Source organism: Microtus pennsylvanicus, chromosome 2, assembly GCF_037038515.1.
Source record: "Microtus pennsylvanicus isolate mMicPen1 chromosome 2, mMicPen1.hap1, whole genome shotgun sequence".
Taxonomy (NCBI): domain Eukaryota; kingdom Metazoa; phylum Chordata; class Mammalia; order Rodentia; family Cricetidae; genus Microtus; species Microtus pennsylvanicus.
In genome coordinates, this window is record NC_134580.1 from 138,319,867 (window position 1) to 138,345,119 (window position 25,253).

General features: G+C 50.3%; 1 protein-coding gene across 1 annotated transcript in view; it reads right to left on the bottom strand.

Annotated features, from left to right (window-relative positions):
• The window catches only part of Jph2 (junctophilin 2), a 58,669-nt gene that overhangs the window by 27,766 nt on the left and 5,650 nt on the right, over positions 1-25,253 (bottom strand). Inside the window, exon 2 of the mRNA XM_075962965.1 lies at positions 8,120-8,891. Coding sequence (XP_075819080.1) covers positions 8,120-8,891 — 772 coding nt within the window. The remainder of the gene's footprint in view (positions 1-8,119; positions 8,892-25,253) is intronic.

Sequence of the window (25,253 nt, forward strand, 5' to 3'; positions counted from 1 at the left end):
TGCCAGACAAGCCCTGTACACAACAGCTCAGGTCCAAAGATGCTAACTAAATGGATATTCCTGAAATGAGAGATTCATGAGCACACGTTTTAACTAACTCCTGTTAGAGTTTCGAATTACAACTGCTCTGTTGCACCTCTGAGAGTTGCTGAAAATCTCCTGCTGCACCTAACTTAGAAATTAACCTTTATTGTAGGATCTTACATAGGGAAAGTGTTAGTGTATAAGGGTCCAATACTGTGCATGTTTGTTGCTACACCTTAGAGCATCCCCCATGGGTAAGTGGGACGTATACAGTTCCGATGAGCCCTAAGGATGCTTGGCCATCTCTGGGAAGTTTCCTAGATGGACCATTCCCTTAACCAGCCACTGTGAGCAAGGAGATGGGTCTTGCAGTGCTCACCACAGCCTTGTTTGTGGCCATGCAGACATTAAATGTTTTCAGGCACTGTGAAGAAACAAATCATGGTACCAGCAAATTAATGGGGGTGGATGTCATATAGCTCCTGGAAAGCTCTCAGAGCATTATGAAGGCAAATGTAGTGATGCAAAACAGAACCAAACAAGAGCAGAGAGGGAAACGGAAGAATTTCCCCAGTGAACTCTTGACAGTGGTCCCTTTGAAGGCAGCTGGGGTAGGAGGGATTTTTAATTTTTTTTATTATTCTGCCCTTCATTAAATGTTAATGAGTGTGCTGTAGAACAATGTTTAAGATGAGGGAAGAGGGGTGGAGAGACAGCCTCGTCAGTGAAGGGTCTGCCATGTATACATAAGAACCGGAGGGGCATTTACAGCACCTGCATGTAAGCCAGCAGTGGCGGTACCCAGCACTTGAATTAATGAGGGAGACCCACAGATTCCCAGAAGTTTTCCCATGTGAATATGAGCACTGTGGCTGTGAGCACCGTGGCTGTGAGCACCGTGGATGTGAGAACCGTTGCTGTGAGCACCGTGGATGTGAGAACCGTTGCTGTGAGCACCGTGGATGTGAGAACCGTTGCTGTGAGCACCGTGGATGTGAGAACCGTGGCTGTGAGAACCGTGGATGTGAACACCGTGGATGTGAGCACTGTGGCTGTGAGCACCGTGGATGTGAGCACCATGGCTGTGAGCACTGTGGCTGTGAGCACCGTGGATGTGAGCACCATGGCTGTGAGCACTGTGGCTGTGAGCACCGTGGCTGTGAGAACCGTGGCTGTGAGAACCGTGGCTGTGAGAACCGTGGATGTGAGCACCGTGGATGTGAGCACCGTGGATGTGAGCACCGTGGATGTGAGCACCGTGGATGTGAGCACCGTGGATGTGAGCACCGTGGATGTGAGCACCGTGGATGTGAGCACCGTGGATGTGAGCACCGTGGCTGTGAGCACCGTGGATGTGAGCACTGTGGATGTGAGCACCGTGGCTGTGAGCACCGTGGCTGTGAGCACCCTGGATGTGAGCACCATGGATGTGAGCACCGTGGATGTGAGCACCGTGGATGTGAGCACCGTGGATGTGAGCACCGTGGATGTGAGCACCGTGGATGTGAGCACCGTGGATGTGAGCACCGTGGATGTGAGCACCGTGGATGTGAGCACCGTGGATGTGAGCACCGTGGATGTGAGCACCGTGGATGTGAGCACCGTGGATGTGAGCACCATGGATGTGAGAACCGTGGATGTGAGCACCGTGGCTGTGAGCACTGTGGCTGTGAGCACCCTGGATGTGAGAACCGCGGATGTGAGCACCGTGGCTGTGAGCACTGTGGCTGTTGAGCACCGTGGATGTGAGAACCGCGGATGTGAGCACCGTGGCTGTGAGCACTGTGGCTGTGAGCACCCTGGATGTGAGAACCGCGGATGTGAGCATCGTGGCTGTGAGCACCGTGGCGTTTGGTTGAAGATGTGTTTTGTTTCTCCCTTCTGCTTCAGTTTCTCTTCTCTCACCACGTCCTTCAGGATGATTCCTCTCCTCTCTGCCCCTCCCCTGTTCTGGGACTAAGTTCTCTGATCTATCATGCAAAGAACTTAAGATTTCACTATGTGGCTTCATGGGAAACAATATGAAGTGTATAGACCCTCTTAGTAAGAGTTCAAACCAGAGAAGTTGCTCCTGAATCTATTTTAGATAAAAGTTGCCAGAAAGGTAGAAATCAGGAGAAAGAATATACAGGAAACAAGTTAAACAGTGGCATAAGAAATCCAGTTGAGCCTGGCGGTGGTGGCGCATGCCTTTAATCCCAGCACTCGGGAGGCAGAGGCAGGCGGATCTCTGTGATTTTGGTCTACATGGTGAGTTCCAGGACAGCTAGAGCTACATAGTGAGACCTTGTCTCAAAAAAAAAAAAACCCAGAGTTTTTGATTAGACAATGTTTTCTCAGGTAGCAAAAGGAAAAAAAAAGTAGATAAGCTGACGTCATAAAAGTTTAAAAAACTTGAGTGCTTCAAAGGGCGCTAAAGTGAGAACTCTGTACACTAATTTTAGAAATTAGAGAAAAATAAAGACAAATAAAGAGTTGAGCATGTGGCACACACTGGTGACACCAGGAGACTTTAGAAGCAATTTGAGGAGGTGCTGGAGGCAGGGAATGGGACAAGGGACAGAACCAGTTCAGGGATATCACTCTAGTAAAAATCCTGAGCTCTTGGGAAGTTCATCGTGCAGGGGTGTGGATGGAGCCCTGGGCAGTGCTCAGCAAACAGACTCCTGTAGCATGATTAATAAAAACCCAGAGACCAATATTGGGGTTCAACCTGAAGATCAGAAAAGCAAAGCAGCCAAGCCACTAGAGAGCTCTTACGTCTATGAAATCTTCAGACAGAAAGAGAGTGAGGCTCCTGTCTCATCCTGCCTTATCGTCCTTTCTTGTCCTGGGATTAAAGGTGTGTGCCACCACTGCCTGGCCTGTATGGCTGACTAGTGTGGCTGTTTTGTCTGTCTTCAGGCAAGCTTTATTTATTAAAATAGAAATTAAATATCACTACAGACTCCGCTGTAAGCCTTGTAAAAGCTGTGTGGTGGAGAGAGATCAGCCTTCTGTGAGAAAGGAGGGAAGGAGGTGCTGGAAAGGAACCAGCAGCAGGCAGCCAGAGTCCTCCCTCAGCCCTCCCTATGCTCCTCCCAGAGGAAGCCATGAATTGGGATGTGGGAGGGTGTATCAACCAGAGAAGCTAAAACACCTCCTAGCCTCCCTCTACCGCCCAGATCCATGACCTTAAAAGGAGGTACAGAAAGAGCTCTTGGCCACAAAATACAAAAGGCCTAGATCCCTTGGTGGCTGTGGGCATGATGTCATACTTTCTGTGCCTCAGTTTCCCCAGGTGGTCAGAGAACTGGTTAGATTATCTCTGAGGGGCTGAAGGGTTCTAAGACTCTTGTTGGGTCCCTAGCAGTGGGACCAGGACCTGTTCCTGATGCATGAGCTGGCTCTTTGGAGCCCGCTCCCTATGGGGGGATGCCTTGCTCAGCCTTGATGCAGGGCAGAGGAGCTTGGTCCTGCCTCAACTTGATATGTCATGCTTTGTTGATTCCCATGGGAGGCCTTACCCCATCTGAATGGAGATGGAGGAGGAGTGGATGGGGGGGCAGTAGGATGGAGTGAGGGGAGAATGGAAGGAGAGGAGGGAGGGTAAAACTGTGGTTGGTATATAAAATTTTAAATGATAAATGTAAAAAAAATGTGATGTAAAAAAGCCATATACATACATCCATAATTATGGTTTTTTTCTAGGATCCACCTTTTAAAAAGTAAAAGGAAACAGGTAAAATTCATATCAAACGTCTATTTCCCCTTACCACAAGATATCTAAAACGCAACCATTTCAACATTTAATCAGTATTATGTATGCACAAGTGTGCGCACCATCTACACATGTGCACATGCATGTGGATGCCAGGAGTCAATCTCAGGTTAGTCCCTCAGGAGCTGCCCGCCATGTCTTCTGAGACAGGACCTGTTACTGGGACCTTGGGCTCGCTGATTAGCTGGGTGGCTGGCCAAAGAGCCTCAGGGATCGGTCTTTCTCCACCTCCCCAGAGCTGGGATTACAAATTCATGCTAATATGAAGTGTGTGTGTGTGTTTTGTGTGTGCATGTGTGTCTGTGTGTGTGTGCTTTACGTATATCTGTGGGGGTGGTATATTGTGTGTCTGTGTCTCTGTATGTGTATGTCTGTAGGTATATGTCAGTGTGTGTGTTTGTGTATCTGTGTGTATATGTCTGTGTGTGTATCTGTGTATGTAAAGGTATGTGTGTGTTTGCGTATGTACTTGTATGTGTGTGTCTGTATATGTATGTGTGTGTTTGTGTGTGCATGTGTTTGTGTGTATATGTATGTCTGTGTGTGTGTGCATATGTGTGTGCTGGAGATCAAACTCAGCTCTTCGTGTTTGCACAGCAAGTACTTTATCAACTGGACCATATTCCTAGTCTTTAATTATTTATATTTTTTAAAATTTTAACAACTTACTTTGCCTTCTTTTTGCAGTAAGTCTCTAAAATCTGGTGTATATTTTCCACTTGTCAGTTGAGACTAAATGCATCTCATGGGCCCCACAGCCTATGACAAGAGTATAGCACACTGAGCAAGGAGGGTCTAGAATCTTTTTCTGTCCATTGCCCTTCCTACAGGGGCGAGACATGTAGGTTTCCTTCCTTTGCCTGGGAGAGATGCCCTGGTTAGGGATGCTGAGCTGATGGGTATATCCAAGTCCAGAGTCCAGAGCTAGATGCTACAGAGGACTGAAGCCCAGCCCCCCTGAGACCCAGGAGGCTATGGGTTGCTGGGGCTGCTTCCTGTCCCTCTGCATCACCAAAGCCCCAGGGAGTGGGAAGCCTTCAAGGAAGATACTGCAATCCTGTGTTTGCTCCTAACCCAAAGACTCCCTTAATTGGAAATTCTGCTGGGCTTGAATTGGAGCCCGGGCCACTCCCATTCAGGGTCTCAGCTGCCTAGTCTCTACGCTTCCAGCTCTCCCCAGAGCTTCCTGTACACAGCCAGCAGAGCTGTACATAGGAGAGGCTAGGTACCAGTTTCTCATTTCAGAAGCACAGGCCAGCTGCAGGGCCTGGGGACCTCCTTGGTGACAGTGCCACATACTCAGATGCAAGGGTGCTTGCAAGGACAAGGGCAGGGGAAGTAAGAGAGCGGACAGGAGTATCTCTGCTCCACAGGGAGAGTTTGGGAAAGCGCTCGTTACCCAGCATCCTCTGCTTTGTCTTTAAAACTGACAATGCCTTCCACTGCTCGCTGCTCCATGCCAATCAGTAGCTCCTTTCCTCCTAACTCATCTCTGCCCTATGAGGCATGAGGATCCCACAGTCAGAGTGGGGAAGATCACACAGCTGGTACAAGGGGCAGGGCATCATCTCAAGGTCTTCTGAACCTGTTTGTATTCTGTCCACAGGTGATCCAAGATAGCCCCGGCTCCCACCTGGCACAACCATTGGAGGGACTGAGAAATGATTGGGATTGGGTGCATGATGGGAAATTCCCAAAGAAGCAATAAAGAAACTATGTTAAAAATAATTTTTTTAAAAAAAAAGGAAGGAAGGAACAAACGAATGAATGGAGAAAGAAAGAAAGAAAGAGAGAGAGAGGGAGGGAGGGAGGGAGGGAGGGAGGGAGGGAGGGAGGGAGGGAGGGAGGGAGGGAGGGAGGAAGGATCTTCCAGCTTTCACCCCCTAATATCTCACTCCGAGTTTTTATTATTAAGACCGATCAGAGATTTGTAACACTACAGCAATTACACTTCCCCACGAGTTCAGATGGAAGAAACATTCTAACCTTAGAGGCTTTAAGCAAGAAGTCTCCAGAAAACCGCCCTGAGTTTCTTTCCTGTTTTGCAGTACTAACTGCTACACTCACAACCATTTGAAGTCTAAGGCTGTGCAAGTTAAAGCTTTGGAATCAGAAGGCTCAGGCTTAAGATTTCTGCTTCCTTTCTTTGTAGTATTGGGCACTGTTATGGTTTGAAATGGAAATGTCCCCACAGGCTTACGTTCTAAAGATATTTATTTGTTATTTTGTGTGCATGTACAGGCACCTGAATATGTATGGACATACATTTTCATACACATTCATACATGAGCCTGCAGAGTCAGAAGGTGTCACATCCCCTGGAACTAGAGTTGAAGGCAGCTGTGAGTGCTGGGAGCCAAAGCCAGGTTCTCTGCCAAGCAGTGAACACTCTCTACTGTGAGCCACCTCTCCAACCACCATGCTCTTTAAATGCTGTTCTCCAGCTGGTGGTACTATTTTGGAAAATATTGGAGGTGAGGCCTAGCTGGTAAAAAGGTCACTAGGTGCAGGGCATTCTTAGCCCACTTCCTGTCTCAATCTCTGCTTCAGGGTCGATGCAGGAACAGCCGATGCCTCTGCCCCACACTCTGGCCACCATGAGTTGAGTTATTCTGCCTTCCCTTTCACAGCAGACTGAAACCCTCAAAGCTGGGTAAAACAAAACCATATCTTCTCTGTTTCTGTCAAACAATGGCATCACCGTGACACAGAAAGTGAGGAATGTACTTTGTAGGCTTTGAGCTCAGTTTCGCATCTGTCAGACAAATCTGTTGAATGTCAGGGACTCTTGGCATCACTGTGCCTGAACTGCGTGTTTGCACTGCAGTGGGTACTATAATGAACCTTCCAGATTCTGCCTCAGGATCCAAGGCCTTCCTTCTCACACCCTTGTCACTTGGAGAACTACAGACTACCAGCCCTCTCCAGGGATTGAGCCGGGGCTGAAGGGAGTTACCCAGCCCCTAGGCCACACTTCTTTCTGGAGAAGAGTCTACATTCTACCTAGAGGGGTTGGTCCAACTCCCTCATCCCAGTAGGGATGACATCCCTTTGCAGAGCAAACCACGTGGTCAATGGAACTCTTTGTGGAGACCTCATTGCTATGCAACCTCTCCTCCAGCCCCATCTGGCTTCTTCCCTTCTTCTTCATCCTAAGAGTGCTTCCCATAAACATCTTCCTGCATTTGGATCTCCATCTGAGAGTCTGCTTCCAGGGGACTCACCAGGAGCACTTTGCCTGCGCTGGCTTTGTCAACCCTCAGAACAGCCAGCCCTGTTTGTACAGAGGAGGCTTCTCAGCCTTGAGAAGAAAACACAACTGACCAAAGATGGACAACTAAGAAACGGTGACACCACATGGTGAAACGCAAACCTTCTGGGCGAGTGGCTAGACAAAGCTCCTTACTGCTCTGAGCCTCGTTTAGCTCATCTGAAACAGCACAAGAAACTCCGGAAGGTGGCTAAAGGCATGAGAGGGGTCAATGTTGTTTAATACATACTGGAAGACCATGTTAGAATTCCATCTGCTTTAGAATGAGAAGACAACGGGGGATGGAAAGTAGATGATGGGGGTGGGGTGAGCAGGGGAAAGGGTAAGCACAGCAGGCAGGCTGGATAGGTGAGCAGGGCTGAGAGACTGGATGTGTGACCAATGGTTGGATGGAGGTATGGTTAGGTGTGGAAGTGACTGGATGGCGGCGGACCCGTTACTGCTTTTTACAATGGGCGAAGTAGTTAAGTAAATAAAGATGATTGGCGGATGGGGGATGGATAAGCGCACAGACCTGTGAGTAGTTGGATCAGTGGTTGTGTAGACGATTAGGCAGCCAGAGGGGTGAAAAGGGGTGGAGAATTCACTGTGTGGGTGAAGGTGAGCGTGGGCGTGTAGATGGATAATTACTCGGGTAGATATTAAAGAGATTGCATGACCGGAAGTGGTTGGATGGATGGAGGCTCTGAGTGTTTGAGAAGCTGTGAAGGGATTGGAGGGATGTCTGGGTGGGTGACTGCTGGGTTTGGTGAAGATGGATGGATGGATGGATGGATGGATGGATGGATGGATGGATGGATGGATGAGTGGGTGAGCGAGTGTATGGTGGTATAGGTGGGTGATTGCTTGTGGTGTGGATGAATGGATGACTGCTAACCAGAGAGATATGGCTATTAGACGGGTCGTGTGAGAATAAGTTACGCCAAGGGCTGGGACTGGTGGGTGGCAGCCGCTGGAGTGGATGGCTGAGGCACGATGTGTAGATAACTGGCTCGCACAGTACAGAAATTTAGGACTAGACTTGGCTCAGGCCCCCTAGGCTGCAGATCCCACCAGGTTCTTACCTAGAAGCCGCAATCTCAGCCTTCTGGCGAGCGATGGCAGCTGCACGCTGTGCGCCCTCGACGCTATGCTCCACCTTCTGGCGTACCTTGTTGCTCTTGAGCTGCAGCACGCGGCGCTTGGTGCCCTTGACCAGCACGTTGTGGCGATACTTGCCCTCCTCGCGGTGGCCGTCGGGCAGCGTGGTACGGCCATAGCCGTGGCGCAGGTTGTCCAGCCACTCGCCCTCGTAGCGCAAGCCGCTGGAACGCTCGCTCACTCCAAAGCCTGAGCGCTTGTCGTTCTTCCATTCGCCCATGTAGGTCTCGGTGGTGGTGGCGTCGATGTCGGCGTCAAAGGGCGCGGCCGCGTCGTCGGGGCCCTCAGCGCCCTCTGCCAGGCTGCCGGTGGACGCGGCATCGCTGGCGCCTGAGCTCAGCTCGCTCTTAAGGAAGCTCAAGCGACTGCGCTGGCTGCCCAGCGATGTGCGCGACTCTGAGCGTCGCAGCCGACCCAGTAGAGCGCCACGTGTGAACAGCCCAGGGGGACGCGCAGCCTCGGCGGTGGCTAGCAGGCTGAGCGCAAAGCCACCGCGCGGTACCGGGGGCGAGGGCAGCACTGGCCCGTCCGCGGCCGGCGAGTCCGGAGCCACCGTGCCATTGCTGTGCTCGCTGCGCAGCGAAGACAGCGATGTGCGCAGCGGGGAGCGCACCACCACCGCCATCCCATAGGGTACACTTTGGCGCACGCCGTAGCCATGCCGCATGCCGTTGGTGAACTGGCCTTGGTAGGTCCCTGCGGGGCGAAGAGAGCCGTGTCAGTGGGCGGAAGAGGGTCGGTGACCACCCCCTCCCCTATGGACAAGACAGAATGGGGTCCAGAGAGAGAAGAAACCATTGAAAGAACAAGAAATGCACACTGCTGTGCCGACATGGAAGGTGGCCTCAGTAAGAAACAGGAACCCTAGCATGTGACCTGGGTCGTGGTCAAAGCAGGGTGGGGTCCAGAGGGCAGTTTGGCTATAGGAGGGATAAGCATGTTGTTGTGTGTGCCTGGAAAGTGGCCTCAGGAGGCTACAGGCAGGACCAGATGTGGGCAAGGCTGGAGGGCACCATGACAGGGCTGGGCCATCGGAAGGACAGAGTGCTTGGCCCCTTGTGTACCTGAGAATACAAGTATGTCAGAGCATGTTCCAGTGGGAAGCCAGAGGGGGAGGTGTGGCCACCAACACTGGTGGGTGATGCGAGTCAGAGAATAAATGTGAGCCTGTGTGATTGATTAGTCGAGGTCACAGTACTGGATGACGTAAAAGGAAGATGCCAGTCCAGGAGCGAACCTGCCAGAAGGAATTTGTGGAATGGTATGAACACTCCCCCTGTGGGAACATGCTAAGGTCACAGGTATGCAACTGAGCGGGAGGTGTGTGAATCAGTGTGTTCCAGTGTAGTTATCCCAGCAGGTCAAGCTGAGAATTCTACTTGGATGCGTGCCCAGATTTTGAAGTACACGGACGGATGGTAGCTCTATGTAGCACTGTGGTTGATGTGGAGGGTTGGTGCAAGGCAGTGTCACGCAGCCTGTCTGAGGGCTTGTGGGAAAAGCACAGTGGAGATAACTTAAGTCTGTGGGTGCTGTCCGGGTCGGAACTGCAAGTTTCCTTTTCAGTGGGATCAGGTAATCAGGGGTGGAAGAGGGGAAGGGGTGTGAAGAGGCAAGACCCCTCTGGTATACAGAAAAAGAATGCGCAGCTGTCCTTCTGTCCAAGGTGGTGTGACTAGCGAGGGCCATGGGCAGATAAAACAGCAAGTTTACAGAGCAGAGTGGACGTTGAGGTGTGTGTGTGTGTGTGTGTGTGTGTGTGTAAGAGTCTTGGGTGCAGGCATGCATCTTTTGACTACATGAGATCACAGGTGTGACAGTGTGCAGACAGGAAAGCCAGTGCCAATAGTCCCATGGAAGTGACATTATGAATGTACATGGAGTTCTGAGTGTGCAGGGCCACCTGAGTGTAGTATTTTAATAAATAAAGCTTGCCTGAAGATCAAAGAGTAAAACAGCCACATTAGTCAGCCATATAGGCCAGACAGTGGTGCACACACATTTAATCCCAGCAGCCACACTAGTTAGCCATAGAGGCCAGGCGGTGGTGATGCACGCCTTCAATCCCAGCACTAGAGAGGAATGTAAGGCGGGGATGAGACAGGAACTCCTCTCTTTCAGTCTGAAGATTTTGTAGAGGCTCCACCCCACACTGGTTCCACACTGATGACATCATCTAATGCTTTGTCACCCTCGTGTGTGTCCTGCTGACCTCCAATAATATCCCTGGCCCCTGTTCCCAATGTCAGCCTGGAGACAGATGTCTGCTAGATGTCACACGCACACACATCACACGCACACCACACACACACACGCACACACATCACACGCACACCACACACACACACCACCTTCTTAGTTTTTCCCATGGCAGCACTAAAAACCAGTCCTCTGCCTCTACCTCTTGAGCTGCCACACACAGCGGTACTGTGACATCAATGTCACCGCCCTGAAGTGGCGATTCAGAGCATCTTAAGTGTCCTTCACATATCTGTGTGGTGAAGGCTTGGTCTCCAGCGTGGCTGTATTCAGAGGAGGAGCCTTTAAGGGGTGGGGCCTAGTCAGAGGTCAGGGGGGTGTGTCCTTCCTTTCTCTCCCCCGCCACGAGGAGAACATCACAATATAGACCTAAAAGCAAAAGGGCCACCAGACTGGGGACAAAAACATCCCCCAACCAGAACCTTTCAAACCTGCTGCAACCATCAAGATGTGAAAGAAAGGCAGGACACGCCCCTGTGACCTAAAAACCTCCTGCTAGGCCCCGCCTTCTAAAGACATCATTACCAACGTTGATGGTTTTTTTTCCTGTAGCTTTTTTTTATTTTTTTAAATTTATTTATTTATTAAGGATTTCTGCCTCCTCCCCGCAACCGCCTCCCATTTCCCTCCCCCTCCCCCGATCAAGTCACCCTCCCTCATCTGCTCGAAGAGCAATCAGGGTTCCCTGACCTGTGGGAAGCCCAAGGACCGCCCACCTCTATCCAGGTCTCCTAAGGTGAGCATCCAAACTGCCTAGGCTCCCCCAAAGCCAGTACATGCAGTAGGATCAAAAACCCACTGCGATTGTTCTTGAGTTCTCAGTATTCCTCATTGTCCTCTATGTTCAGCTAGTCCGGATTTATCCCATGCTTTTCCAGACCCAGGCCAGCTGGCCTTGGTGAGTTCCCGATAGAACATCCCCATTGTCTCAATGTGTGGGTGCACCCCTCGCGGTCCTGAGTTCCTTGCTCGTGCTCCGTCTCCTTCTGCTCCTGATTTGGACCTTGAGATTTCTGTCCCGTGCTCCTCTGTCTCTGTCTCCTTTCATCGCCTGATGAAGGTTAATATTCATGAGGATGCCTATGTGTTTGTCTTTGGGTTCACCTTCTTACTTAGCTTCTCTAGGAACATGCATTATAAGCCCAATGTCCTTTATTTATGGCTAGAAACCAAATATGAGTGAGTACATCCCATGTTCCTCTTTTTGGGTCTGGCTTACCTCATTCAGGATAGTGTTTTCTATTTACATCCATTTGTATGCAAAATTCATTTAAATAAATAAAACAAGGAAAATTCAGAAGACAAACAACAACACCCAGAAGTGTTTCTGAAAAACCCCACCAGGAAATATGCAAGTGGACCTAGAGTCCGGCCCCTCTCGGCGTCCTCACTTAGAGCCGCTGCTTGCCATCCTCTGCCAGCAACTGGCAAGCGCATCAGAGGGGTTCTGTCCAAACATGCGAGCAGAGCTCCCCATTCTGGCCCTTCTCACTCCAGGGACCCACTCGACCCTCCCTAAGTTCATCCCCTCCACGTCTCTGTTCTCACCGCCACCCTCCACTCTAGGCTTAGGGGCTTCTTGGGTGTTCCTCTCCATACCAGCAGTGGTCCTCCTCAGAACCGTCTCTGTGTGCTATTCCCACTGACCAGAACGTTCTTCCCTCGGGTACCCACATGGTTCGCTCCTGTCTACAAGCCCTCACTCCTGTCTGATGGAGTGATGGACTGATGGACTGCCTTCCCACAGGAGGTTTCAGTCCCTGTGTTTGCTTCCGTCTTCCTCGTAACATATATAGACAACAAACCAGCTTCTTTCTCTTTGGTGCATTGCCCTCCCTGGCAGGAGTCCCGTCTATTTTGTTTATTGCAGAGTCCTCAGTGCCTGGAAGAATGAGGACTAGAACCAGACACTTAATACAAATATTTTGCACAACTGGATGGCATGTGTCTCTTCTACAACTTTTATCCTCTTTTCGCTTTAACTGTGAAAAAAGCCCGGAGCAAAGCTAAGGCTCGGCAAGGATGAAAGACACAGAAGATGACGTAGCTCCTATGTCACCGGAGTCGAAGCTCCATACCTAGCTACATTCCTTCTGCTTCTCCACAGAGGAGGGGGCCCAGCGGGCAGAGACGCTGGGAAATGGGGGCAGAGAGGATATCTAATCTCCAGGTTGGAGAGGTTTGCGAAATTGAATCTGGGAACCTACCTGCAACTAAAATTTGGCCTGAGACGGGCTGACAGGGTCCCTTTAAGCCCAAGAAAACCTGAGACTGCGGCAGAGAGCCACTCTTGGCCACCAGTTGGGAATGAAACAGAATGGCTATATTAGGAAACTTACAGACATGTAGTAAGAGTTACCAACACCCAGGGGAGATTGATAGTGACAGGGCCCTGGGAAGGAGGATAATGCTATGGAAGGGCCATCTCCCTGTGTGTCTAAGACAGGGCAGTCCTCCTTGGGGACAGGAGGCCCACACCTGCAGACAGAAGCTTCCCGACAGCTATGTGGCTGACAGTTCCGGGGGGCCCGAGTGCTTCCTTGGCTGCCTGGTTGATCCTTGCCGGGCATCCCATTGTTCTAGCGGGCCCACCGAGGTCCCCAGCAGCCACACAGCCCGGCACGGCCACCTCAGTTTGCCCTTTTCTCTAGCCACTTTTCTCCCTACCTCACACCTTTGTGTGGACTTCTCTTTATTTTTCTTTTGGTTTTGCTGTTGCTGTCGGTGTTTGCTATAAGGTCTTACTATACAGACCAGGGTGGCTTTGAACTCACAGAGACCCACCTCCCAAACGCTGAGGTTAAAGGCATGTGCTGCCATGCCCAGCAATGTTGGGGGTGGGTATTTATATTTTGTGCATATGGGTTTTATTGCCTACATGTATGCTGTGCGCCATGTGCATGCTGTGCCCACAGAGGCCAGAAGAGGGCATCAAACCCCCCCACCAGGGCTGGAGTTACAGAGGACTGTGAGCCACTGCAGGGGGACTAAGAATCAAACACTGGTCCTCTGGAAAAGCAACCAGTGCACTTAACCGCCAACTCTCCAGGCTTCTTCTGGTTTTTTTTTTTTTTTTTTTTTTTTTGAGACAGGCTCTTGCACTATAGCCTAAGCTGTATTGGAGCTCACTATACAACTTCAAACTTCTGGCAATTCTCCTGCCTCAGCCTCCAAATTGCTGAGGTTACAGCCATTTGTTCTTTCTTGGCTTGCTCTTCTCCTCCCTCTCCCATGTCCATCTTTGACATTCCAAACTCGAGCTTACATGTGAAATCATCCAGGGAGAATTCTGGAACCCCTTCCTCAAATGTCACCCAAGACACCCTCATCGCCTTCTCAAGGCTCTCCCCGAGTGCCGGGGAAAAAACCATGGTGATTGGTTCCCTGTAAGCCTTTCCTCCCCTGTAGGGCTCCAGCTTCTAGGCAGATAGGAGCAGCGTCAAGCTCATTCCCACTATGCACCCAGCATCTTGCACAGTTCCCAGGTCCAAAGAGCCCATTGGCAAGCAGCTGATATACAACTCTGTTTTCCTGACCATGCTGTTAGGTTGTCTTAGGAACAGGACCCACATCCCACTTTTTTCTCCAACCAGGAAGAAAGAGGCACTGTAAGCAGCTCTATGTTAGCTCTAGATTCAGCAGTACGAATCCTGGGAATGATGGGCGACCTGGGAAATATGGTCATGGCCATAACCGTGGTGCGTGTCTCCCAGGCAGATGGAGCCTGCTCATCGCCCTCTCCTGCAGTTGCTCTTCCCGTTTAGTTAGGAATAGTATGGATTCCAGCCTTAGCCCTGACCTGAGTGGTTCTGAAACCCACCTTAGTTACTTAAGCCTGCAGAGCCCGTTTCTGTCCCTCTGTGAAGTAGAAGTGATGAGACTTGCCTCACTGACCCCCCTGAGTACTTGTACAGGGCCGTGTATTCATTATTCCAGGTGCCAGAGATCCAGCAGTAACCGAAATAGACATTGTCTCTGTCCATGAGAGTGTGAATTCCAGTATCAGGGATGGACCATAGCCTTCCGGCCTGGGATTCAACTGGTCACACACACGTGCGCGCACACGCACACACACACACACATACACACACACACACACATGCACACACACACACACACTATATGGCACACACAGCAGTGGTCTAGAGAGCTGTAGAGCGGGGAAGGCAAGTTGACTGAAGGTTAGAGTTAGAGGAGGCATGTAGGAGGCCCCTGGCAGGTATAGCACCCAGGGAGTACTCTGTAGGGGCTGGTGGGCAGGAAGTGTCCCTTGAACGCTAGCTCTTTTTGCCCCCTGTGCTGGGGATGGAACCCAGGTTGTGTGTTGCTAGTCACGTGCTCTAGCATTGAGCTACCCCTATCCTGCAAAGGCCAGCTTTTTGGCAGGTCAGAGTCTTTGCTCAGAAATGCTGGCCCAGAAAGGATTAACTGTAAAGATGAGCCAGAGCCAGGAAGGACAGAGAGAACCCAGGAAGAGATGGAGGCCAGCTTGGGTTTTCTGCCTCCCTGCGGTTTCACATAGGAAAGCTTGTGCCCCGTTCCCTCCACTAGGTCTCTGCTCTCGCTGTCCCCTCTGCCAGACACAGCATGGGCCCCTTGTCTGGTTAGCTCCTCTTCTTCCTTCTGATGCCTGCACACGCTACATTTTCTGGGGACCTCCAGTCACTAGACCCCCACGTTCTTCTACTTTCCCTTTAGGTTGCTTTTCACTCTTGAACACCAGCCACTGTTGGACTCAGATCTACTTAGAACCCATGTTCTTACAGGCAAGGCCACATCTGCATGTCCACATACATGCCCAGCGCAGTGACTCCATACAGAAAACACACAGCAGACATTGCCAAGCGGATTGAAGGGCAAGTGGCCTTAGACAAAATTCTGAGTCTCTTATCAAAACGGTAATAGACCTTCTCAGGGCTCCTGAGAGTCTGATTCCACCTCTCAACAAATGTGAACTGCCCTTACTCCACAGAAAATACACAATTTGAATCTATAGCGTCCCCCTGAAGGCTTGTGTTTGGGGCATTTGGTCCCCAATGTGATGCTGTTGGGGAGCGGGGAGCCATTAGGATGTGGGTAAAGCCCAGCTGGCAGCTGTATGTCACTAGGTTCAGGGCTTGGAGCTTATACCAGGCTCCCTAGTTCCTACTCTCTGCTTCACGACCCACTGAGAAGTTAGGAGTCTCCGCCACTCTGAACTCCACCATGCCTTGTCCACTATGACCGTGGAACCCTCTGAGACCATGAGCCAAAGCAAACCTTCCATCCTCAGGTTGTCTCCCGGGTGTTTTCTCATAGCCACGAGGACAGTAACTGAGAGAGAAAATGACTGAGACAGAAGGATCCCTCAGAGGTGACACGCCCTGCTAACACCAAGACAGTTCCAAGCAAGCCGAGAGGGTTGGTGACCCTAACTCTGGGTGACAAGGGCACTGAGTTTGATATGCTTGGGAGCCAACTCTTTAGGAAAAGCAAACACACTTTGATTTGCGCCGTTTGTCAGTTGCTAAGGTGTAAATACTCCCTCCATGGGTGCTCAAGCTACCCAGGGTTGAACAGTTACTTTGAAAATTTCCTAAAACCATGCCCAGGGGCTCTCCCAAGCCAGTAAAAGCTGGCACAGTGCCCATATTTAATATGTGATCTTGGGTGCATGGTTTCTACAAACATTGCCACTCACATAGCTACAGACAACCTGGTGGACATAAGAGTCTCTAAAAGTCCTGACTGGAGCAAAACTTGGAGAGCCAGTCATCTTGACTAAGGACGCAATCTACCTGGCCACCTCTGCCCCATCCCATGTCCACCGCTGGCATTGTTCATCAGTCATGATACTGATATAACAGGGCCTCACTGTATCCTTTGCCACATCCATATGTCACCGGTAAGTTAGTGTTGTATGGAAACAATCTACCTTTAAGGATAAGTGTGGCCACTGGGCATGGTGGTGCACACCTTTAATCCCAACACTCGGGAGGCAGAGGCAGGAGATCTCCACGTTAGAGGCCAGCATGGTCTACAGAATGAGTTCCAGGACAGCCAGGGCTACACAGAGAAACCCTGTCTCAAAAACAAACAAGCATGTAAATTCTCCTTGCAGAGGGGTAATCTCAGAAAAGATCTAACAATGAGCAACGTGCCCAAGGCCACACCAGTCAGGCAGTAGCTCAGCTGAGACTAGAAAACCAGATCTCCTGCTTAGCTCTCTCCTGTCCTGTTGGCTTTAGAAAGCTGGGTGACACAGAACAGGAGGAAACAAGGAGGGGACGTTCGGGACCCTGAGTCTAGATTCTGGGAAATGTGTTAGGTTTAAGTCTCAGAGGCTTCTACAGATCCACAGGTTTGAACACCTGGTCCCTGTAACGATGCAGTGTTAGAATCCGGGTGTGGTTCAGCCACAGCCCCTGAAGTAACCCTTCCCTTGCCTCTTGAGGATACAGACGTGCACCTTGCTGAGACAGGGTCTGTTAGTCCCTAGGGAACAGACTTCCTGATATTAGTGGCTCTCACCAGAGAAGTGAGCTACTCACATCAAAGAGGGTGTTGGTGGCCACACAAGCCGTTCCTCATCCCCTTCCCTGCCGCCTGCCTGGGAGTCAGAGAGTCTGGGTGTTGAGCTTGTTGTGATACCGCCCCCCCCATCCTCACAAAGGGATGAGAGACTCCCATTTCTGCCATGTGTGCCTGGACTTCCTCCCTTCCGATGCTCAGAGGTCCCTGCCAGGCTGTTGCCTGTCTGTCCGTAGCATTAATATCTTTTCTAATAAGCTCCTTCCTTTCCCCCTATCAGATTATCTCAGTGTCCCTCTTGACTACATGCCCCATCCCAAGCCTTCCAGCCCCCAGCTGGCAGCGCTGTCTTAGGTGTAGGGACTCAGCCAGTGGATGTCGGTTGCTTGAGATTGGCACGGCTTCTGCCACCCCTGCTTCCTTCCTATCCCCTACTACTTGATTTGTCAAGATGTGAACAAGCCACCTGCACCTGGCAAACTCCCACTGCCACCAGCCAAGCCGCTCCAGCTTCTGGGCCATCTCCACCACGACGGACTATTCCCTCTCAAACTGTGAGGTTCCCCCCCAAAAAAAAACCCTCCCTTAAGTTGCTTCTATCAGGTGTTTTGCCACCGTGAGAGAAAAGTAACTAATAAATTCCCCAACATCTTTTTGCACCTTGGAGATGTCTTTCTGATGTGGAATTTTCCTCTGTGTGCTGTGATTGCCATTAATGAATAAAGAAACTGCTTTGGGCCTATAGCAGAGCTATAGGGGAACAGAGCTGGGGGCGGGGGGGGGGGACTGGACGGAATGCTGGGAGAAAGAAGGGCGGAGTCGGGAGAAGCCATGGAGCTGCCGGAGATAGACATTGGGAACTTAACCCGGTAAAGTAGCGATACACAGATTAATAGAAATTGGTTAAATTGATATAAAAGTTAGCCAATAAGAAGCTAGAGCTAATGCGCCAAGCAGTGATTTAATTAATACAGTTTCTGTGTGACTATTTTGAGTCTAAGCTAGCCGGGTGCCTGGGAACCAACAATAGGCCTCCTATATCTTACCATGTCTACACAGACACACCTTCTGTGTGTTACAGAGGGAGCCCATATACTCATTGCAAAATATCCAAACAAATGAGCAATATGGACAGAATCTGCTGCTTCCCAAGAGAGATGGCTGTTAGCAACACAGGTCTTTCCCGACCATTTGCTTGCCCACGAGAGGAGGAGCAAAGGGTTCACAGTTCACCACTCAGGCACAGCTCGTGTCCCTTAGAATGGACAGATTAGGGTAAGCACGCAGGGAATGCTTGCCGATGGCTTCAGCACTCTTAGCATCATGCCTTTGTTTCCTTCCCACGTGAGTGTACACAGTGGATGTTGACCTCTGTATACTGTGTCCACGGCTCGTGCATTTCATTCAATAGTCCCTTGCTGAGCTGAGCGTCTGGTCAGTGTGGGTGTTTCCCCCAGAACAATTCTGAGGCCTTGCCCTCTGCCTCACCTGCGAAGCTGGCACCACAGTCCCTTCCTTGGTTTCCAAATGCCACATCCATCAAAGCCCCACAGTCTCTAGTTTCCTGGGATCACCAACAGACAGCCCGGAGTAGAAGAGCTGGCAGCTTTTGTGACAGCTCCCAGCAGCAGGGTCAGGTTGCAGTCACAGATGCCAAGTCTCCTTAGCCTTCAGAGCTCTGCCACCCCCGCAAGCAGTGCTGCTGCCCCAGATGACACCCCACAGCTCGCACAAGAAGCCGAGGATTAACTGGGCAACACCGGCTGGGTGCTGACAGCACAGGGCCCGTGGTCTGGGTGGAAGCCCCTGGGCCAGGCCTGGGTCACCTCGACACAGTGAGGGTTGCCGGCAACACTGAGGACTGTAGACTAGAGAAGGCTGGGTTGCATGAGGGAGGGGGCCCACAGGAGAGGCTCTGGGTTCAGAGACAACCTCTGAGAATGTCTGACAGGCATCTCTGGCCCATGTGCCAGACCCTCGGCCCCTGACCCTCACCCCACTCATGGCTGTTTCTCTGTGGTTCACACAAACCCTGGAACATCATCTCTGCCTCTCTTGTTCCTCCTAGACGCTGTATCCTCAAAAACCCTGCTTGTCCCCCCCCCCCAGTGCCACATGTCACCACCTCGGCCGTGTGGTCCAAGCCTCTGTCCTTCTCACCTGTACCATTAATTCCGACCGCATTAAAATGGGCCCGACACTGCCCTGACCCCAGGTGGCCTTCACCTAAAGACATCCCACGAAACCAAATCAAATCCTGTCACTCTTCAGCTTTGGAAGGCCGCAAGATAGCTCGGGGTAAAGCTGCTTCCTGCCAAGACTGATGTCCTGAGTCCAGTCGCTGGGCCCCACACGGCAGGAGAGAAGTGACCCCGACGATCTGTCCTCAGACCTCCACACCTGCACCACAGTGCATGCACACCCACAAAATAAATATGGAAAACGGAATAAGGAAAAAAGTCCATTTTCTTATTCTTATGATGCTGACAGTGGAACCCAGCCACTGAACTCACCAGCCCGTCAATTTCATTGTCTGCATTTTTCTAAGAGCAAAAGCCGAATTCTTACAATGGCCTACATGACCCTGCACAAAATGCCCCTTCGTCATTGCTTTCCTGACAGGAACATTACAGGGACACCATGTCCTTCTATAAATGTCCTATCAAGGAGCTGCACTGTTCATCCACCCGGCCGCTGAGGGAAGTTACACGTAGCTGGTAGGTGAAGAAGGGTCGGGAAGGATTCCGCCTTAACTGCAAACCAACAGCAGGAACACTGCGCCTTCCAAACAGCACGTTCTGTGGCGGCATGCCCCTCAGACCTGTCCCTCCTTCCACTCATGTGTCTCCCGCAGTGGTCAGTTAGCATGGGGTCAGGCTCCCTCAGGCCCTAGACGCTCACCACTGTAGACAGGGAGAGCCTAGGAGGCGCTAATGCGAATTGTTCCCCCACCCACACCTGGGCTCTCAGCCCTCAGCAAATGTCCCTTATGTAGGAAGTAGAAGTCACACAGACGGGAGGGAGAACAGTCCTCACTGCCTTCCTACTCTATGACCCTGGCTGGGGGGGGGGGGGGAGGAACAAACACAGCCCTCTGGCCGATGGTAGGAAGCACCCTGCCCCCCCTCACCCCACACTCAGCAGGAGTCCTCAGAAAATGAGACTGGACATTCCTTACAAGGGTGCGGCAGAGCAGAGCTGGTCTGGGGAACAGCTGCTGGGGGCACAGAATTAGCAACCCCTGGAAGTCAGCAAGCCGAGCGAATCCCCAAGGCCTGCCTTGGACAGGGCACATCTGCTGAGGCTGGGCCAGTCGGATACATGAGTCACAGAAGCAAGGCACTGAGAGGAAAGATTGCGTCCGCTTTCTCATCTCTTAGAGGGGGCTCTCTCCTGCCCGGAGGACCCAGATCACACCCAGTTCATACTAAGCTGCTCAGACAGCGATTTAGCCCACTGTCACACTGATCCCTGGCTGTGAACTCTGACATGAGACTCTTGAGACGAGGTTAAATTATGCTGATTCTACATTTGAAGTGGAGTCACACCTGGTGAGGGCCCCGTCTACACTGGCAGGTCACAGGGCAGTCACCCTGAGCCAGTCACCATCTTAGTCACCATCTAAGTCTTCCAACGTCAAAGGCTCGTTCTTGTATTCAAAAACATTGTCCCGAAGGCAAGAAGAGCTATGATTGAAGCTAAGCAAATTAATTCACTCTGGGAGATATGGAGGGAACCACAAGAAGGAAAGGCTAAGTTCTGGCAATTTCCGGTGAGCCGGGCGTTACGCTGAGGGTCCGATATTTATCATCTCATTTCATTGGCTCAGCCATGTGTTCAGAGAAATGCTAACACTCGTGGTGGAAAAAGAGAAACAGGAGCTCGGAGAGGTTGCTTGATTTCCACACTGTTAGCAAGTGGCCTAGCTGGAGTCCATACAGCCATGTAGATTCACTAAGCCCCCTGCTCCCGAGAGCCTAAGCACCGTGTGTCTCCACCAGAGTCTCTTAGAACCGTTACACTTTGTTTTCAATAGCAATCAAGAGATTTTCAAATTAAAAGCCCTGCTTGTAAATCTGAAAAGCAAAAAGAGAGATTTGTTGATAGAGGTAAGAAGATTCAAGGTCAACATGAAACGGGGCTGGAGAACTAGCTCAGCAGGTAACAGCATAGGTTGTCCTTCCAGAGGCCCAGAGTTCAGTCCCCAACACCCAAGTCTGGCAGCTCACAACTGTCTGTAACTACAGTTTTAAACGCTCCAGTGCCTCTGGCGTCTTCAGGAACCTGTGCTCTTGCCCATGCCCACATACTGGCATTGTGGTATAGGTGTGTACCTATACATAATTAACAAAATAAAATCTTTTTAAAAAGAAAAAAGAAAATAATTATATTTCCATAAACTAGCACCGAATGATTGGAAAAACTAAAATTTAAGGTGCCATTTACAGTGACCCCCCCCCCAAAAAAAAAGAAAGAGAAGAAATACAGGGCCAGCAAGAGAACTCAGGAGCTTACGGAACTTCCATTCAAGTCTGACAAGCTACATTCAGTCCTTGAGACCCACATGGTGGAGGAGGGAACTGACTCTGAGTTGTACCTCACACGTACATGGTGACATGTGTGTGTGTTCCCCTTAGTAAATTAAAAAAAACCTCAATGACGCCTTTATAAAATGAATGTATAGGCATAACATTTCCCCAAACTGTGGGCACTGAAGGGTTCAAAGTACTTCTGGGTGAAACTGAAATATGGGGATATATACCATGTCCATGGATTAGAAACTCAATGTTACCAGAACGTCTGTTGACTCCAGCTGACCGGTAAATCTAACACATTGCCAGTGGAAACCCAGCTGCCTTTGGTTTTAAGAAACAAAGGCTGATTTTTTAATGAATGAATAAATGACCTGCAACAGCAGAATACTGGCTAGGAAGGTTGGAAGATTTCCTGTAATTTGGAGGCTCGCCATAGGCTATGTACAGCGGCACATACCTGCGGTCCGGCATTTGGGACGCTAATAGCTCGGGCTCCATGTAGACTTCCCAGACAGCTGGGGCTACATGGTGAGACTCTACCTTAAAAGAAAGAGTTTTTAAAAAGCCTTGTTGTAAAGCTACCATAGCAAAAGCAGGTTGGCATTGTCAGGAATATAGACAATAACAAGGCAGAAATATTCCTTTGGGGCAGAAATGGATAAACAAGGAAGCTTAACTCGTGAGAGCGCGTGCTTCAGGCTCAGAAAACGTGACATCTCGTCCTGCTCAGTCCTCGGCTCCAGCAGATGCGTTGAGCCTGCATGTTCAGAATCCACTGGACTAAATGAGTTTAAGTTAAATAAACGAGAGCAAACTGGGTCCTGAGTGCAGGAGCTTGGGCTCAGGATTCAGTTGGCAAAGACATATGCGGCAGCCTTATCTTTTCAGAGTGCGGTAATAATAATAACAATAAGAGCACATGACAAACCATCTGAGAACTTGACATAAGCCAGAGCATCGCCAAATGCCCCAACAAGGTAAAATAAGAAAGCCGCCACATGCCGCAGAGAAAGAGGAATGATATAGAGTGTGGGTTTCCCTTCTCCATTTTTGTCGATGTGCACAGGTAGAGAACTGCAGCGCAAACACGAATCTGACTGTGACGCTGTAATCCTAGCAGTTCCAAAGGCACAGGCTAACAAGATGCCTAAATCCCTAACTGATGCAGGTAAGGCTTTTAGCATAGAGCTTGCTACACAGTGATATGGGGAGCCTGCAGTCATTCTATGGTCGCGGTGAAAACGTCACAAGCATTTGACCTTGCAGGTACATAGGGAATGCTGCAAGCATTTGGAAATCTGTACATGATTCTGAAGAGGATAGGAAGGTGCTTAAGTTGCTAAGATACAGGATTCTGAATCGGGATCTCCAGCCCCAAAAAAGCCAGGCATGGAAGCACACGCCTGCAACCCTAGCTGGTCTTGCAGAAGCGGGAGCTCTGAGTTCAGATACAGACTGGCTCAAAAAAGCAAGATGGACCATGACAGAGGAAGATATTCACTATCATCTATGGCCTCCATAAGTGCACATACACATGCACACACAAACACGTACACGTACACACACTATCCATGTACACACATGCATAGACCAAAGATTTTGAAGGAGCTGAGGATGGTTAAGCCTCACTGACATTTTGACTAGGTTTAGAATCCCCCACGAGACTGAGGCTCATCTCTGGGTGTGTGTTGTCAGAGCATTCCCAGAGGGATAACTGAATGGGGATGTCCACCCTGAATGTAGACGGCAGCTTCCCATAGGCTGGGAGCTTTGGGGATAAAAGAAGAAAGGAGAAAGCCAGAGAGTGCTGAAGCTCTTTCCCTCTGCTTCCTGGTCTGTGGTGTGGAGATCAGGCTTTCAGCCACATGTTCCCACCAGTGTGAACTCGGCCACACCTCCCCTGCCATGATGGGCTGAACTCCTCTGAAACTGTGTACCAGAGTAAAGGGTTTCTCCCTTAAGCTTCTTCTAGTAGCTACTGTGGTCACCAAGATACGGAGTTTGCTCGGGGCCCACGAGTCAGTGTCACTGGTCCTGCCTATTTTTGTGTCGTTGTCTGTCATCTATTAAAATGCTTTTTAATGTCAAGCAGTGGTGGCGCACGCCTTTAATCCCAGCACTCGGAAGGCAGAGTCAGGAGGATCTCTGTGAGTTTGAGGCCAGCCTGGTCTACGGAACAAGTTCCAGGACAGCCAATGCAACACCTGACTCAACAAACAAACAAACAAATGAACGAACAAACAAAATGTTTTTAATGACACTTCATTCTTTAAAATAAATTGTGTTTTATTTATTTATTTTATGTGCACACCACAGCATGCACACAGAGGACAGAGAACAGCTTGCAGGAGTCAGTTCTCTCCTCCCACCATGTAAGCTCAGAGGATCTAAGCCAGGCCAGTAGATTTGGAAGAAAGCACCTTTACCCACTTCATCACACTGGCCTGAATGTCTCACTCTTACTTGCTATGATCAAGCCCCATCTCTACTTCTCATTAACCAGAGGTCTTGTCTGCAAAATGCAGTAGTAACAATACTTCCCATAAAGTAACACAGCCATGTCTAGTGCCCAGGACAGTATCTGGCACATGGCAAGCACTGAAAAATTGCCCACTAATATTACTGTCGGTTTTATGGAAAACAATGAACCTTGGGCCACATCTTTCCACTGTATACTTTGTTTGCTTATTTGAGATAGGGCCTCATGTAGCCCAGGCTGGCCTATAACTAGCTATATAGCCAAGGATAACCTTGAAATCCTGATCCTCCTGCCTCTTCCTCCTGAGTCTGGCGTTACAGACATGTTCCTGGCTCTGCTACACACTTTGATCCCTGAGTTTATTTGTGCATGAGATTACTTTCCGAATCTGATGGTTATCTGAGAAAACCTCTCCCAGGGAAAGAACAGGTTGTCCACTTGAGTGTGCACACACTCCCTGTGCAGGGTGTTTATGGACCTCTGAGGCCAGGCAGTGGCCCCGGGGGTCAAAAGTTTCAGAAAGCAAGGCTCCCAGCCCGGTGGGTGGCTTTCGTCTGCAATCAGCACTTGGGAGGCAGAGGACTTCAAAGTGAGACTCTGTCTCCAAAGCAGAGACAGGGAAGGGATGGAGAAAGGAGAGAAGGGGGAAGAGGAGGAAGAAGAGGAGGAGAGGTAGGAGAAAGAGAAGGGGGAGGAGAAGAGGAGGAAGAGGAGGAAGGGAAGAAGGAAGAAGAGGAGGAGGAGGAAGAAGAGGAGAAGGAGGAGAAAGAGAAGGGGAGGAGGAGGAAGAGAAGAAGAGGAGGAAGAGAAAGAAGAAGAGGAAGCAAAGAAGGAGGAAGAGGAGGAAAAGAAAAGGGAGATCCAGGGTCCCAAAGGGTCCTTCATAGAGTCTGTGGATCTCCTGCTGGGAGCAGCCTGGCAGTCAGGCAGTGAGTTCCTTCTCCAGGACTGGGGTATGTGCATGGGCTTTAAATCAGCAGTTATTTTTAGCTTTGCTTTATATGGCCAGGGAAGAAATGAGGGCTATAGCAGGGGGAGGGCACCAAGAGGCTCCAGTCCGGGGGCCTTCCCCACCCCCATTCCTTCCCATGCCAGAGCTGAAGAGCTTAGCCTTCCATCAAAGCAAGGCTGGGGAGAGAGGGCGGCTGGGTGGAGGTGGGAATGGCAGGGCCTTCAAAGAAGGTGCTGGGCAACTTGCTTTAGAACAGTGACGTTCTACCTTTGAAACCGTGGCCCTCAGTAACAAACACTCTTACCACACGACACAAACAAACA